The following is a 15,817-nucleotide window of genomic DNA, read 5'->3' on the forward strand; positions in this document are numbered from 1 at the left end:
TGCAGGCATTGCCAAGTATGGCTAGTGAGGTAAAGGTGAGAAAGAAGCATAAACTGGACATTTCCTGTGTCCCAATTCTTTTGCTTTCCTGCAGCAATCTGTCTGCACAATCCCTTCTAAGAAGACATAGACTTTTTTCTGATTGAAATAGGAGTGAGGCAACAGGCACTTGTTATTTTAGTTCATGCACTAGCTTCAATACTCTATCATAGGATTTCTCATAAAAAAACTTGATAAACTGAGATAATTGAGGATTAGAGTGCAATTATATTGAGTATATATATATTAGAGTGCAATTAATAATCAATATCAAAGCAGACAAGTTAATTCAAGCACCGTAAGCCTTTAAAAGAATCATTCATTTTGGGCCCTATAAACTGCTCTATTAAAATTGTAATAAATAAGTGAATAGAAAATTCTAACTTCTGTAGGTATTCAGTCCAAAGATACATGGCTTCTCAATTTTGACTCTGCTGAGGTACTTCTCTAACAGTCTTCAGTCTCAAGTTGTGCAGCCTTAGTTAGTTGTGTACTTTAAAGGCTGAGTTTATAGCCTCAGCTGTTCCATTTGTACGTTCTGAGGTTTTAGTTAGTCAAAGGCTGAGCTTTTTTTCATGGAATCTCTACAAACTGGTAACAGTAGAGGTACTTTCAAGTGATTGTGATGCATTACTCCATTTAGTTTAAAAGGCTAGGGTCTAATCATATAGATGCAATCATGTAGATGCTTATTCAAGTTTACTTTCAACTGAGACAGTCTGCAGTGGTTGTACAGCCACAGTGGACCTTATATTCACTTGTAAATATTTACAGGACTGAGCCAGTATTCCTAATACAAATGCAGAAAGATTAGTATGTTGTATAGAATATAAATCTGTAACCAAAAAGAAAAGGAGGAGAGGGGGAGAACTAAAATACTGCAAAGGAGTTTACTGTGAAAGCTTTGTAAACATTTTAAGGTGTATGAAGTTAGTTTCTCACATGTTTACAAAATGAAAACACATAGCATATAAGAAATATCCTTCAATTAGAGTGCTAGTGGAGATAACAAGATGTGTGAAATTCTTAGAGGATTAAAACAGTGTAGTTCATACAACAATACTACAATTAGATAACACTGGTTTGCCTTCCTTATATTGTGGAATTAAAATTTTACTCGTTTAAGGAAACCTTTCTTGAACTGAGATTGGGCTTTGAGCGGACTTCTTGTTAAAATAAACTGTGGTCTGCAGAGAGCTCTCACTGTTAAGAACCGCCTTTAAACAGTCACCATCATTTCTGCAGTGTCTTTAGAAATGTAATTGGACAGATGGATGTGCTGGATTGGCACTGTAAGTGTCTTTGCGCTGAGAATAGTATCAATAGCTATTAATAACTTCGAAAGGCTCTCCAGATAAATTAGTGAGTAGTGACCTTATAGCTAAGGAATACATATGTTGTTAAAGTAAACATGAAGACTTGCTAAGTATTGATTTTGATTCTAATATGAATGCAAGGAATTTCAAAAGTGATGTGTTTTAGTTATGTAGTATTTTCTGTAAAACTAATATTAAAAACAGAGATAGTCACCGTTGTACTGTTTCAGCATTTCTCTTCATGAATGTAGGAGCAACTGTGCTATGCATTTGTTTGCTTCTTTTAAAGCTTGTATTTCTTGAGGAAAGAAAAAAAAAATGATGATAGGCTCAGTAATGTGCAGGAAGTTTAACCATCTAAAAGCCTCTCTATTGGAAAGGAAATGCTGAACCACATTTAACAGAAGTATTTGTGTATTAAAACGCTTAACAGTATGTTTCACAGAAGTTTCTTGTGATTTTTAGCTCTAGGTCACAATCAGTGCAGCCTTACTTATTGAAATTCATCTTCGTTTGCCTTCCATATTTCAATATAAGATAATTATGTCCTCTTTGGACATTATCGAGTAGGATATTCAGTACTTCTCACTGGTCCTGCTCTTGTTCTTGCTTTGGAGGAAGAAATCAGAGAGTTTTATGTGTGTATTTAGTGTTAATTGCCCCACATAAAGAACTAAATCTTGTCAGGGTAAAAGTGCCTCAGGTAAATTTCAGTTATTTTTTTAATATATATATAATATATATATGTTTTTCTATTTCTTGTGTCGTCTTTGCAATGTGACATTTTAAAATGTATATATGCAAAATGACAGGAAAACCTTATGTATATAAGTATTTCCTATTCTTTCCTTACATAACAGTAATTTCCTATTGGGAACACATTAGCAGATGCCTTATTCTACTCTGGATTCACCTTTACAATTGAGTGCAACTTTAAGTGTTTGTTCTGAAACTTCTCCCACCTTACAAAAAAAGCACTGTACTACATGCTGGGCCTTTACAACAGACATTTCATTTGTGATCGAATTAGAATCTGGGTCTTAGGATTTGAAAGACAAATGCATTAATCCCCTGAAAGATTCAGTCAGTCTCTGTCAATTCTAATCAGGTAAAGGCAATGGTCATTTTGCTTCAAAGCAGTTGGAGGGATTTTTTAATTCAGGGAGCTAGCCTTTTTGTTTCAAGCTTATTTCATCTTTCAGGTAATGAAGTACCTATTGCGTGTGAAGTACTGCAGGATTTAATACAGTCATACGTATTAAGCTATCACAGTTCTCTATAATTTGCAGAAATCATTTGTGGTCATCAGCACCAGCTAGTAAGTAGGACACAAAATTGCACTGTTTTGCTAAAATGGGGTGGGAGGGAGCAGGGTGTTGGAGTACCTTGGGAGGTTTGTCACTTAGGCAGATGACTTAAGAGAGTGAATTTGTCTTGGTTTGAAAGAGGGTATCTGAAAAGCAGTTTGGAACAAGGGTCTGCATGTAACTGTGTTTTCTGCGTAAAACACAGACAAGCAGGCTTGCCTGGTAAACTGAAATTAAATTGGTTTTGTAATACCTTCTGTGCAACAAGAATGGCGCGTGGAGCTGATTTAAAACTGAACAAGTTACTTTGCATTATCCAGGCGAGATCTTGTGATGAACAAGTTTCTAAATGTAGTAAGTTCTAAGATGAATAGTAACATCTTTTCTGATGCCACAGTATTAGTAAAAAATAATCATATGCACAGTCTCCTAAATGCCCTTAAAATATATGCAAGGTGTTGTTCTAAGTTAGCACAGTAGGAATTAGAATAAACTTTTTGACTATTGATATACTTCTGGTTTGGCCAGGATGTACTGCATAACTGAATCCCCTACTGGATTCCCTCGCACACAGGCATTTTGTGTTCAAAACATAATTAATTGTCCCAGGAGAGGTCAAGCCCCCAAAATTCCAATGAGCTGGATTCCCTGGGCAGTGTGTTATGTGGTGTATATCAGTAAGCTATGCTTTTCTTGCAAATACTTTAAGACTCGTCTTGAGATGTGGTGGCTCAGTGTCCAAAAACGCTGTGCAGAGGGAAAATAACAGGCTGAAACCATGATACAGGTATGGAAGTATAATGGCAGCTGCCCAGGGGCTCTTATGTTGTTGTCAGAGTTAATTAAATATATCTTTTGGTTTTCTCCAGTTAAGTTCTTCAATTTGTAGTATTTGTGGAGAGTAGGTGAAAGAACTGTTTACAGTGCTGATGAAGCACAAGGAGAGAGCCCACTTAGAGCTGGGCTTTTATGAAAGTTGTCCCTTTTGTCTTTCCTTTCACCCTCCAGTGAATCCTCGTTCTTCCCTCTAGAAATCTTTGTCTCCTGCCACAAAAAGAAATCTGGAATAGGTCATGGCTTTTCATTATTTCACTACTGTTTTCAGTAGTGGGTGGTAACGTTCAGCTCCTGGATAAAATTCAAATCTTCTTCCTTTTTCACATTTTTTGTATGGTAATGTTAGCGTTCAGGATACCATGAAACTCTGGGTTAGAAAATAGAAGACAGAGTCTCTAGTATGTCCTTGCCTCTTTATATTGCTTAGTGCGAGAAGGCTGGGAAAGCAAGTGGGTCTCTTGCCTCACCTGCTTTTAACTCTTTGGACACTTCAATGTCTGAAGTGAGATGCGGATTTGATAAAAGTGTGTCACACATAGGCTATTCCCAGCACTGTCTCTTAAGTAAGGAGTGACACTTCTTCTTGCTTGGTGTAGACGAGTCTGCCCATTATGCCATACCAGGTGGCTGATGAGGTTCTCCATTTCTCTAATCTTTTAAATGATATTATCGTTTATTTTTAAATTCAGATTGGTAGAGCAATTGCTAAAAGCGAGCAGGAACTAAAGCGTAAAGGAGAGAGCAGTATAATAATTGCAATGCAGCGGTGTGATTTCAGCATCAATAGGTAGGTCTAGAAAATGGGGCTGTTCCTTTACACCCCAAGATACTGTACTGTCCTATAAAGCAATTGTTCTCCTGTTTTACAGAGAGTACATTATATTGTAATAGAAGTGTCTGTTCAAGGGACTTGCTGAAAAGTAAGAGGTAACTAACTATCCTGTCTCACTTTCTTCATTTCTGTTTCACTGCCTGTGTTTCTATGGCCAGTCTATCTGAATTTTTTCCACTCCTCTCTGTACTTCTTGCCCTGTCTTGCACTTGGCTTCTGTTGGTGGCTGCAGTCACAAGGCTGACTCCCGTCATTCTGGCAGCACCAGCCTTGCTGGAGGTTTCCGTGCATTAGGATGACTTCTCTCTTCTGGTATTAACAGCCATAGTGGAAGCAGCTAGGCTGGTTTCTCTTTCTTCTTTTTCAGCCTCCCAGCATCTTGCAATGTGCAGATCAAGTATTGATAAATCAACCAGAAGCAAGGAGAGTCAGTGCCATGCACACTGTGTCTTTCTGTAGCTCACAATACGTGTTGTTTATTAGAAATAGAGGGTCTCACGAAACCTGCTCCTAAATTAAGGTTCTAATTTACGACCTTAAGGACAGCCAAGGAAATGAGAAATTAGTGGAGGAGGAGTAATGGCAGTGCTGTTCTGTGCTTTCCTCATTGCATCAGAGTTCCTCGTTTTGTAGATAAGAAGGGTTTCTAATTTACCTGTTAGTATTTCTGGGATCAGGAATTAATCTATGGTATAGAGTTTTTGCCCTGTCTCTGGGTTACCATGAAGAAAACCAGTTCTCTATTGAAACTTGTCCTCTAGGTAAGTCTGTGGGCAACTGCGTTGCTATTTGTGAGTTCTCCCACAAATGACTGAAGGCAGGTGTTTTAGATGTCTGAGCTTCCCAAGCAGCCCTGTGCTGTTCTGTGCTATCCTTATTGTGTCTGAACTCCAACTGGCTTAAGCATCTGGAAAATAATCCAGTTAGTGTTGTAGAGCTGTGCAATATCTGAAGTATTGAAAGTTATGGAATAGTTACCTTTTATTTCTTGCTATAACTAGAGATTAGCCTCCCTATGGAGGGGGAGGAAACATGGAGGAAGGAGGTGTCACTGTAGTCTCTCCCATCCCTCCTCTGTGGCAGAGCCATCTTCTAATCCTAGATGTCACTGGTTCATCAGACTAAGAGTGCTTTTTTGATACAGACCCGGGACTCAATATAGCATATTCTGGGCCTTAGAGTATGTGTAACTCTGCATGTTGTGAGTGGCTGAAGAAGACTGTAAATAAAAGCTTTGTCTCCCATATGGCAGCACAGGTTACTCTCACTAGAACCATCCCTTTAAACTCTTTTATTTAGTTGTTTTTCAGTAACGTTGTTAGTATTCTGTCTGAAACATGAGACTGACCTACATCAAATAGCAAAGGTATTGGTTAGCATCATACAACCTGTATAAATTAATTTGAAGCTTTTTAGTGCCTAACTTGAAACTAATAAAAGTTATTAATTTTATCAGTGTTTATCAAATTTGTGTATCTTTCATTTGCAGTGGTATTGAATATTTGGTTATGTTGCCACTGCAGTCACTGTTCATCATAAGCAAAACTGCATTTGGAGGATTAGTGGGTTGGGTTTGGGCTCACGTGATTCTGTTTTCTTTATTGTTTTGGATTGTAGAATTGGACAATAGAACTTGCATGACATAACGGATCTCTGTGTGAGGTAATGTAATATAGTGGGTTTTTTTAAAACTATTTTCTTTAACCTTCCTAGAAAGAATGGCTGTATTGTGTTTCTGCTATCTGATGCAGCTATTCCAGGAGAGAATAATACTTAACAAATGCAATGCTTAAAATGATGATGAAATATATTTTGTTCAGACCTCGTTGACTCCTTCTGTTTGCTTCACCTCCCCCAGACAAACGTGTTGATGATTGGCCCTTGATGCAGTCTCCATTTCCAACACTGACTATAAGCACTATTTATCTCCTCACTGTCTGGCTGGGCCCCAAATGGATGAAGACAAGAGAGCCCTTCCAGTTACGCTTCCTGTTGGTTGTTTACAACTTTGGAATGGTTCTACTCAACTTCTTCATTTTCAAAGAGGTGTGTATGCCCTCTCACAGGAGGGAATTCCTATTTAAGTCTGAGGCTGTCTAGAGGTTGCAAAAATGACAACGATCTTACATATTCCTGATGACTATTGAGGGTGAATGTTTTTCACAAACTTCTAAAGCTGAGTTTGCCTTTGATGTGAGTGTTTCTGTAGCTAGGTATGTTCTGTTTGAGAATAAATGCACTAAATGAGTCTATAGAGAGAATTTGCGTACTAGCTATTCCACGTTCTTAGATTTATGTTAGTGGACAGATTAACTAAAGTCCATAGAGATTTAACACTTGTAACTGATTATTTTTTTCTTTTTAATAATCCTAAAGGGTGTCAGAATGTGTCTTGTTATGTTGGTGCCTTCAATGTGTTTATCATTTTTAGAAATTCCGATGTCCATTGTCTGTAGAGAGAAAAAGTATCTTGTCTATAACATATCTTTTAGAATAAGAATCAAATGAAGTGAGCTGTATCTTTAAATAAAAAAAAAGTATACAGACTTCTAATATTTGGTTCGCAACATTCTGAGTGTGTTAATTTTAATAAATTTCAGTGTTGCCGCGTTTCTCTCTTGTTAAGTTTTTGTACAGAGGAGGTGACTAGTAACAATGCAGTGGATCAGCTCTTTAGCAGTAGCTAAGTGGGATTACTTAACAGTTTGGTAATCATTATTCAAGGATAGCTGTCCATAATGTAGCTTATGCTAAGGAGTAGTTTATGCTGCTGTGACTTTGCTCATGTGGATTGAGTCTTCTTCCTGGAAGACCTCAGATCATGAATTTGCAAAATCTGTTTCCAGAAGTAAGCAAACACCACTTAAAATTACAGCATTGCAGAACTCTTTTTCTCAATGGCCTGTAATTTGCCAGGAAAACATTGCATATCTGATGATGATGTGTATATTGACCCTTCCTCAGAGCTTCTATAATAAAATCATTACCTGATTTCAGCCTTTTTTTAATACGTGGTTCAGTAAAATTTTAGCCATCACACCTCAGTTATCATTTTACCTAAATTGTTTCCTTGCACTATCAACTAAGTAATAAAATACTAAATGTACAACAGGATTTAATGCTGACACCCAAGGATGGTTGTGGGAATGGATGAAATCCAGTCATCTTAGCAAATTAAAACTGAAACTCCTCTGAAATGAATTCTGCAGTGCTTTTGCCATGTCTGTCTTTTTCACTTGTTCTTTTAAATTGTTTTGTTTTATCCATAAGCTGAATTATACCAGACTTGCAGTCAATTAATTTTCAAACCTATGTTGCTTATAGGATAACACATACGCTTGCATGGCATTTCCAAATCACTGAATTTACATAACTTTGAATGGGACTGCAAATACACATTTCCTGCAGATAGTCTGAAAGCGCATAATTTTAGACACAGACAGAGGTTCTAGTTTCCTGCAGTTTCAAGTGGTAGGTTGTTATTCAATGGATGTTAAGGCTATGGATACAACATTTACAGGAAGTGTCTTTTCTTGATCTTAGAGGCTGTTAGGAGGAAGGTGTTCAAGTTTCAATTGTTCCCTTTAACCAGGCAACTCCCGCTTCAGTCTACGTGAGGTTTACAATACCAGTGTGCCACTGTTGTAATTTGCATGAGTAATGTAATTGCTATGGGTAAAATGATAGAGTTTGTATTTTGTGAATGACTGTAAAGTTTCCAAATATTGCTGAGAACAAAATTTGAATGTGAAATGCCTTTAAATGTTATTTAAATAATCAGTCTGATGGCAAGCCATATTGTTCATCTGTGATAACTTAACGTTAAAATGGTAAGTCCGTAAAGCACTGCTAGGTTGTCTAGTCCAAGACTCACATACGTTGAACACAAGTTCAGTTTCAAATTAGGAGGAAATTTTGCTTAGAACGTGCAGAAGTCACAGACACGTAGCCCCTATTTTGGTACAAAATCTTGAATTTCTTATTCTACTTTGAGGCAGTCTGGTGAAGTCAACCTGCTGTCTTTGCCAAGTAAACCTTGGTCAAATTACCCAGTAGGTCGCAGTAGAGATTGGTTAGTTTCTCTACAGTGCAGACTACACTGTTCCCTGCTCTTCTCTGATACTATCAAACGTGCTTGTGCCCGTGTGGGATCACACTGGAGGGTAGTGGTGTTACAGGAGTTTGTAAATGGGCTTGGATGATGCAGAAGTAGTTCAATGACTTAGGATCATTTCTGTGGGCAGTTCTTTCTTTCGTTTCCCTCCTTAACAGACATATGCAGCAAATAAGTCCAGAGTTTCAAAAAGTTTTGTGTGTTGGTTTTATCTGGATAACACTTGTCTCTGCATCTGTCTGCACTCCTAGTGCTGTGTACAAGTTGTGATACCAAAGTAAACTCAAGTTCAGTCTAAATGAGATGGAGGTCAGGGTAGCGGTAAGAATAGTCAGTGCCTAGCCATGTTTATTTTGGAGATCTTTCTATATCACCCTTCTTTACTTTTACAGGTCACAATTTACAGGTTATGTCTGCGTACCTGCTGTCTTTTTTGATCCTTAGCAGGGTGGGATTACCTGGCTTTAAACACTCTTGGATCATAACGTTTATGAATGTCAAGATTAGAAGTATTGCTTGACCCTTGTACAACTGTAGAAAAGTGTTCTTCTTCCCAATGGGAACTTGCTCAAATGTCAAGTTTATCTTCTCCTGTTCAGATTATTGCAATGTGCTTTATTTGGAGTGGCCCTACAGGAGCACTTCATGTGCTTTAGGCTGTTTCTGTTGGCGCAAAATGGGGAACTTTTCTTCATCCAGTTTCTCTCAATATGTTTTATGAGGGCTCAGCGTTGGCTGTTCAGGGTTTTTTTTCCTGAATATTAATTGGTATACTGTTTTAAGAATAGTAGGTATCAGAATATTTAAGAATAGTAGGTATTTCTGACTCTGAAGGTAGAGCCATCAGAGGGAATACTCATGTTTGAATAGCTTAAGGTCATACTAGAATTCTTACTAATTTGTACAGGGCTCTAATTATCTGGGCAGATACACGCAGGGAAAAATAAGTACTTTCTTTTTAATTTACAAGAAAAAAATAAGTACTGTGTAACAACAGGTTGTAGAACTAAGTATTGGCTTTTTTCAATAGTATTCTCAGGCCTGATAAGATATTTTAAATATTTCTGTTCAGGTAAGTTTGATGTAGCAAGAAATTTGCTGATAATTGTTATGAACATGTTTTATGTAGCATCTTTCCCCTCATGTATAACTTCAATATTTTCAGCTGTTTTTGTCATCAAGAGCTCGAGGGTACAGCTACGTCTGCCAGACTGTGGATTATTCAGATAACGTTTATGAAGTTAGGGTGAGTACTTCTTTTTTGGTTTTGTATATGATTGTGTGTAATATATAGCACTACATGGTGGTTTAAGTCTTGTCTGAAAATAGTGTTTTCAAAGTTCTGCTATCAGCCATCACTGTATCCCGTTATATTCTCATAGATCGCTTCAGGTTTGGCTACATTGCACGTAGCAGGTTTAATCAAAGTGCATCAGCATATTTGCATTAACTTTCATCTGAGTGCTGCAAGTAAGGGTAGTCTTAATGATACCATCCTTGGCTTCATCTGTGGTTGTACGATCCAGGATAAACTTTGTATACATACTTTGGTTCCTAGACCTTGCTGAAATTTATGATACCAGGGTAACCGCAGGAAAGGTGCAGTGTTCTATCTAGATCAAAGCAAGTAAGATTTGTCAGCGTAGGCTGTGGTTGCACTTCACTCATACTGGTGAGGCAGCTTTTTGTCTCCTTTACCCGGCAAATGTATTATCAGTACATTTCATTGTAGAAGCTTAGATTTCAAATGTGTGGTTTTTGGAAAGCGTTCAAATTAAAGTCAAAGTGCAGATGCTTGTTAATTTCTGTAACACTGTTGATTAGCTCATGTACTAAACCTTATCTTCCAGAAGAGCTGACACTTGAGAATCTCTCAGCTGTTCTTGCAAGTTTCACCTACAGATTAGAACATGTTCCTGAAAATGTAATTAAAGTGTGTTATAGTCTAAATACATATAGTATTTATAACACATTTAAAAAAATGTCTGGTCAAAAAGTGGCTGTTCATGGGTAGTATTACTCAGAAGCTTGTGCACGTGACAGGGACGGTAGTGAGAAGGATAGGTTTGAGTCTTATGCCTTATGTATAATGGCGGATGTTCCAGAACAACTCTGCTTGTAGATTTTTATTGGCTTTATGGTAGTCACTTATCTTTCACCTTTGCCAATACTGTGCACTTACTATCTCAGTCACTAGAATACTTCTGTTAATAATTTTGTTTAAAACCAAAATCTACCCAGGTATAACGACTCCTTAACAGGCTTTTTTTTTTCAATAGATAAGCAAAATAGAATGCCCCTGTACTCAGCCTCGTGACACTGGGGACTGGTATGGCATATATTTAAGGAGTTTTTATATTAGCTAAGTACAAGAGGTAGTATGCAAAAATTCTGTTTCATAGCCTTGCTTTTAGGTGCACTAATTTGTGGGAAACTGTGGAGGGGTCAGACCTGCTCAAAAGAATTATATTCCGTTTTGTTCATTATGACAAACAAGGCATTATTATACAATGAAATAAAGGCAAAGTGACCTACACAATTTATTTATTACATACGATATGTACAGAAAAGAAAGATTGCTCTAGGAATATCTGCTCTTTGGATTTCCTGACTTTTAAAATTTTTTTGCAAACTTGTGGATTTGCATAAACTTACTTCTAAAGTTTTAAGTTGTAAGATGTTCAGTTTGCAACTGAGAGAGTTGAGGAAGCAGGGAAAATTTAGTTCTCTCAAGCTGTTGCAGCAACTGCGTAGTATGTTATCAGTCAAGACCCTTGATCATATCTGGTAGTTCTTTTGCATGAATTCTGAATTTAGGTAGGTAAGTCGCAAGTAGAAAACTCCACTTTCCACGAGTATATTTTGTCTAACTAAAGAGTCTGGGATACGTTCCTGGCCTGCTTTACAGCGTATCATGCTCTGCATTTAGAAGATATGGTTTGTTTGGTTTTTAACACTGTAGGACAAAAAAAACCCCAAACCTCCTCAAGATTCCTTTCACTGTAATTTTTCATAATATAAACCTGCAAAAGCAATTTTAAAGTGTAAGTAAATGTGGGCTTCTTTTTCCAGTTTTGAGTTTAGAATTGATAAACCTTGTAGCACATCTGTCACACACTTTTAATAGATCTACATGCAAAACATCTAGTATCTGTTGGCACTGGGTTTTCTTTGAGGAGGAATGCTGCACTGCAACAGTAGAAGTAATTTCAAATGCAATAACTTTATTTGTAAGAGAATGAGTAAATAAGTCCTGTATCAGTCAGATAAAGGAGACTGGGACTAACTCAAATGGGAACAGTAGTGAGCTCAGAAAGCATTATGGAACGTGCTCTGGAAAGCAACAGCTTCATATATGACTTCATTGCGGGGCTTAGAAAGCTGGAACAAATATTGAGAAATGTGAAACTAATTGCATATGGTGGTCTAAATGGCAACATAGAAGCCCTGGTATGACCTCTGTTACTATCTTTTTGGGAATGTGCCACTATGATGTTGGCGTGTAGTGGCCCCTTTTGACCAAAGCTCTTGCTCAAAATGAGGGGTCAAGAAACCATCCTTTTTACTTCAAGGGAGTACAGAGAGCTGCTAAGTGGTTCCAAAAAAAGCGTTTGGCTATCCTGGGTGCCAGCAAATGTCATTCCTCTCCAACCCACATCGTGTGTCAAGAGAGTAAGCCAATAGTGATTTCAAGGGAACAGTGTAAGGGCATGTGGTGGCACTTTGTCTGTATAGTGTAGCAACACCAGCTATCTGTAGCTTGCAGACCTCTTAAGTCAGACATAGTCTCTTTGTTTTACCAGTTTTGAAGGGGATATTCTTCCATGAATTTGTCTCCACATTTTCAACTTCATCAAGATTCCTGCCTTTCACTGACAGTTAAGTCTGTAGATAGTTTATACATAGTATGAAGAAATTGGTCCTCCGACTTACTTTTTGAATGTACCTACACCTGTTCATCTCATCCAAGCTCCCCTGGCTGTTGCTCTTCAAGAGGCAATGGACAACTGGAGCAAGCAGGGATGGAAATTAGATTCCACAGTTGCAGAAATATTTGCAGAAATAAACTCCTTTCTAAAGGACTTATTTTCTGGCTGAGGTGGGTAACCACCTTACTGACTGCTGGCAGGAAGTTAGGGAGTGTGTTTTGTAATTGGTTATGTAAAAAAAAAATAAGATGTTCATAGTAGACAAGAAAGAAAAGCGGGAAGAAATCCCCAAGAAGGGATTCTGAAGGAGCTGCAGCTGCATCTTGGAAGAACATTTTGGTTATAGCTTAGGAGACAGAATAATAAATGCAAAGGGCTGAGGTGTTAAATCCATGCTTTGTAGTACTCCTTTGGAAGCTCCAATATTTGGAGTGAACAATTTCCTAACACTGTCTAACTTAAGGCATGTTAGTGTCTGTGGGTAGTCACTTTCCCCCTCTGCTTATGTTTGTGTGTCCTTATTTCCCAGGTCAAGGTTCATCTATTTTATTAACATTTCTGAAGAGCTGAGAATTAGGAATCTGGGGCTGTGTGAATTAGTGCCTAGTTTTGAGTGTGCTGATAAAGCTGAGCTGTTGTTTTCTTCTGTATTGTAACTGTAAACTGCATTGTTTGTATTTTTGTCTAGAGCTTGACTAGTTTCCTCTTATGAAATAAATATAATAATAATTTACTTTAAACCTCTGTGAGAAGGGAACTTGACTTAACAAAATAGACTTCATGGTCCTGTAAACAAAATTCTTCTATAACTGTAGCAGGGAAAAGAGTTCTCTTTAAAAGCCACTCTAATTTTTCATGTTACTGTTACCTTCTAAGGAGCACCCGTCCCTTCAAATGCCTTAATCGGTAACTATCTCCAACCTGAAATGAGGAAGGAGGGTGAAGGAACAGTGTCCAATGTTAAAACAGCCCTCCGTTCTAAAACCCTGCAGCAGGCAGAGGTCATGGGATTGGTCCTCTTGTTGACCCCCTTAATCCTAGTTTGTAGTGTGCCATCTGGTCTTTTAACAGACTTAGATTGGTGCATATGAAAATTTCCAGAAAAAGTATGGTCGTGACTAGTATTACTCATTTCAGAAATATGCCTTTTCAATGCATATTTTCTCTAAAGCTAAATCTTTCTTTCCTGTTGTGTCCAAAGAAAGGCTACAGGTTAGGTTCTAACTTCTGCTGCTTTTCAGAAGTTTAATAGTAGCCATCTGCTTCTGACATAGCTTACATATTGGGGTATTGTTCTACTTTATTTCTGCCCTCTGTCACTGATTGCATGCATGGCCTCAGGCAAATGACTTAACATCTGTTTCATTTTTTTTCTGCATCTATAAGCTAATGATCAAAACATCTGCCTAAGTCATTGGGAGCACTGAAATAGGTCATCAGTACATGAAACCTAACAGGTTTGAGAAAAATGGTAGTAAATTTTGATGATAGGAGGAGAGCAAAAGAGCTGTCAGGAAAAAAAAATCTACAGGAACACAAAAATTGGCAGGTATAATCCTGCAAAGAAATGGAGGAATGGAGGCCATTTTTGTTCTCAAGTGATTGGAAGCATTTTGATCAAAAGTTTGGCTGATTTTGATCCACAGTCTGTAATTGCTTCCTGTGCAAGGCAGGTGGAATTCAAAAGAAGAGGAATGAGGTGTGTTAAATGACTTGTCCAGGTGCATATAGTGAACTTGTGGCGTCTTGGGCATAAAACATAAAGTTTTTGTTGGGTTTTTCTTCTACTTATATTTTGCTCTATGTCATACAGTAAATTGGCTATTTGCTTATTGGCTGTTTGGCTTACTGTTCTACTGTTTCCTTAACAAAATGCACATCAGCTTTATAAGAGATTTTGTGGTGGTTTGCTTGTAACTGAGCTATTGATTCTTTAAAAGTTTCTCGGAAGGAAGAACCTCCAAAGAGCTTGAGTATTGTAGTACTGGCTTGTCGTTTTATCGATATAGTCCCAAGTGTTTATTGTTAACTCATGAGATGAAAAGATGCTTATCTTGATTTATTTAAGAGATGCAGCTTTAGCAAAGAACTGTAAAAGGTGGTGGACTGTTATGCTAATCCATGGGTGTGAGACAAAGCCTTGATGTGGGTGTTATTAAACACCTGACTACCTGTCCCAGAGGCAGAACTGTACTGGATATTGAGCAATAGATACATATATACATATGTATAGATATAGGTAGTTCTTGCAGCTTGCCTGTGTGTCTGGGAACTCCAAGATCTGTGGGAGTGACTTTGGTCTCATTAAGTCTCTCTCCAACTTTGACAGATATTAGTATCTTTTAATATAAAAAAATTGACAAAATCTGCCTCCTCTTCCTCAGTCCTGAAGTAGGCTAAATCACATCCAGAGAGTGAGAAGGGTATTCTCAGAGTAACGGATACATAAAAGTCTGCAGTTTGGCAATAGTAAGTTGTGCAGTCCCTTTGGGAAACTGCAGAGTCTGCAATGCAGATCTGCGGCATTCCCGTGCTGCTTTTTTGCTTCTGCTGTAATCTCTCCTAAAATGTTCACCCGTCCAATTAGGACTGTGACAAACTTACTCTGAAGTGAAATGTGTTCCTTTCCTGCTTATTTGGAGAGGTGGAGGAAAACACCATGCAGAGCTGTAGCATTGCTCTGTACTGCTCACTCTCCTGATTGCCCTTTCTCTCTCTTGCCTAACAGTATGTGTCTATTTGGGAAGGGAAGCTACTGCAGTCTTAACTTTTTCTCTTCTGCCTCCCCTGGGGACTGAGGGGGTGGTGGGGTTATTTCACATTGTGTTAAAGTAAGAAAGCCTGATTTGCCATCAGATGGGTCCTGAAAGACCAGGTGAACTTCTTACAAATAGGTGTGTTGTGACATTTGCAGGCTGTCCTTGCTGGTAGTGCCATTTCCAACTTTTTTTTTTTCTATGTGAGTCACCATTTGGGATATGTTCTGGTCCCACCCTTGCATAACAAGCTAGATGACTTACGATGCCAGGAACTAGACTTGTTGCTATGCTTTGGAAGCTGGAAGGGAGTCCCCACCACCACCATACCCCCATATCATAGTATTAGCAAATTGCTATGCAGAGCTTCTGGGCTTTACCTGTTACAACAATATCCTGGTTTCAGCAGGAAACCGTGTCTGTGTTGCATCTTGGGCAAGATTCACTATCATGGGTGGATTGGAAAAAGAATTTTGGGTGTATAACACTGCCCTGTTGGCTAGCTGTGTTGTATCTCTGCAGCTTGTGTGTCTCCTGTGGTCTTGTTTCTTCTATTCCCTGAATGGCACAGAGCCACTGGAGGAATGCTGCTTTCCAGAGGGGGTTACTGAGCAGGCCAGAAGAAGCTGAGGGTAACATTGCTCTAACGGATGTGAAATCCGTACCACGCCTAGTTTGTAAGAGTGA

The 15,817-nt window shown here is 38.2% G+C and overlaps 1 protein-coding gene across 1 annotated transcript in view; it reads left to right on the forward strand.

Moving 5' to 3' along the window:
* The window catches only part of ELOVL4 (ELOVL fatty acid elongase 4), a 34,336-nt gene that overhangs the window by 11,637 nt on the left and 6,882 nt on the right, over positions 1 to 15,817 (forward strand). The window contains exons 2-3 of the mRNA XM_063330111.1: positions 6,190 to 6,377; positions 9,611 to 9,691. Of these exons, the coding sequence (XP_063186181.1) occupies positions 6,190 to 6,377; positions 9,611 to 9,691 (269 nt within the window). The remainder of the gene's footprint in view (positions 1 to 6,189; positions 6,378 to 9,610; positions 9,692 to 15,817) is intronic.

Source organism: Chroicocephalus ridibundus, chromosome 3 (assembly GCF_963924245.1).
Source record: "Chroicocephalus ridibundus chromosome 3, bChrRid1.1, whole genome shotgun sequence".
NCBI classification, from domain to species: domain Eukaryota; kingdom Metazoa; phylum Chordata; class Aves; order Charadriiformes; family Laridae; genus Chroicocephalus; species Chroicocephalus ridibundus.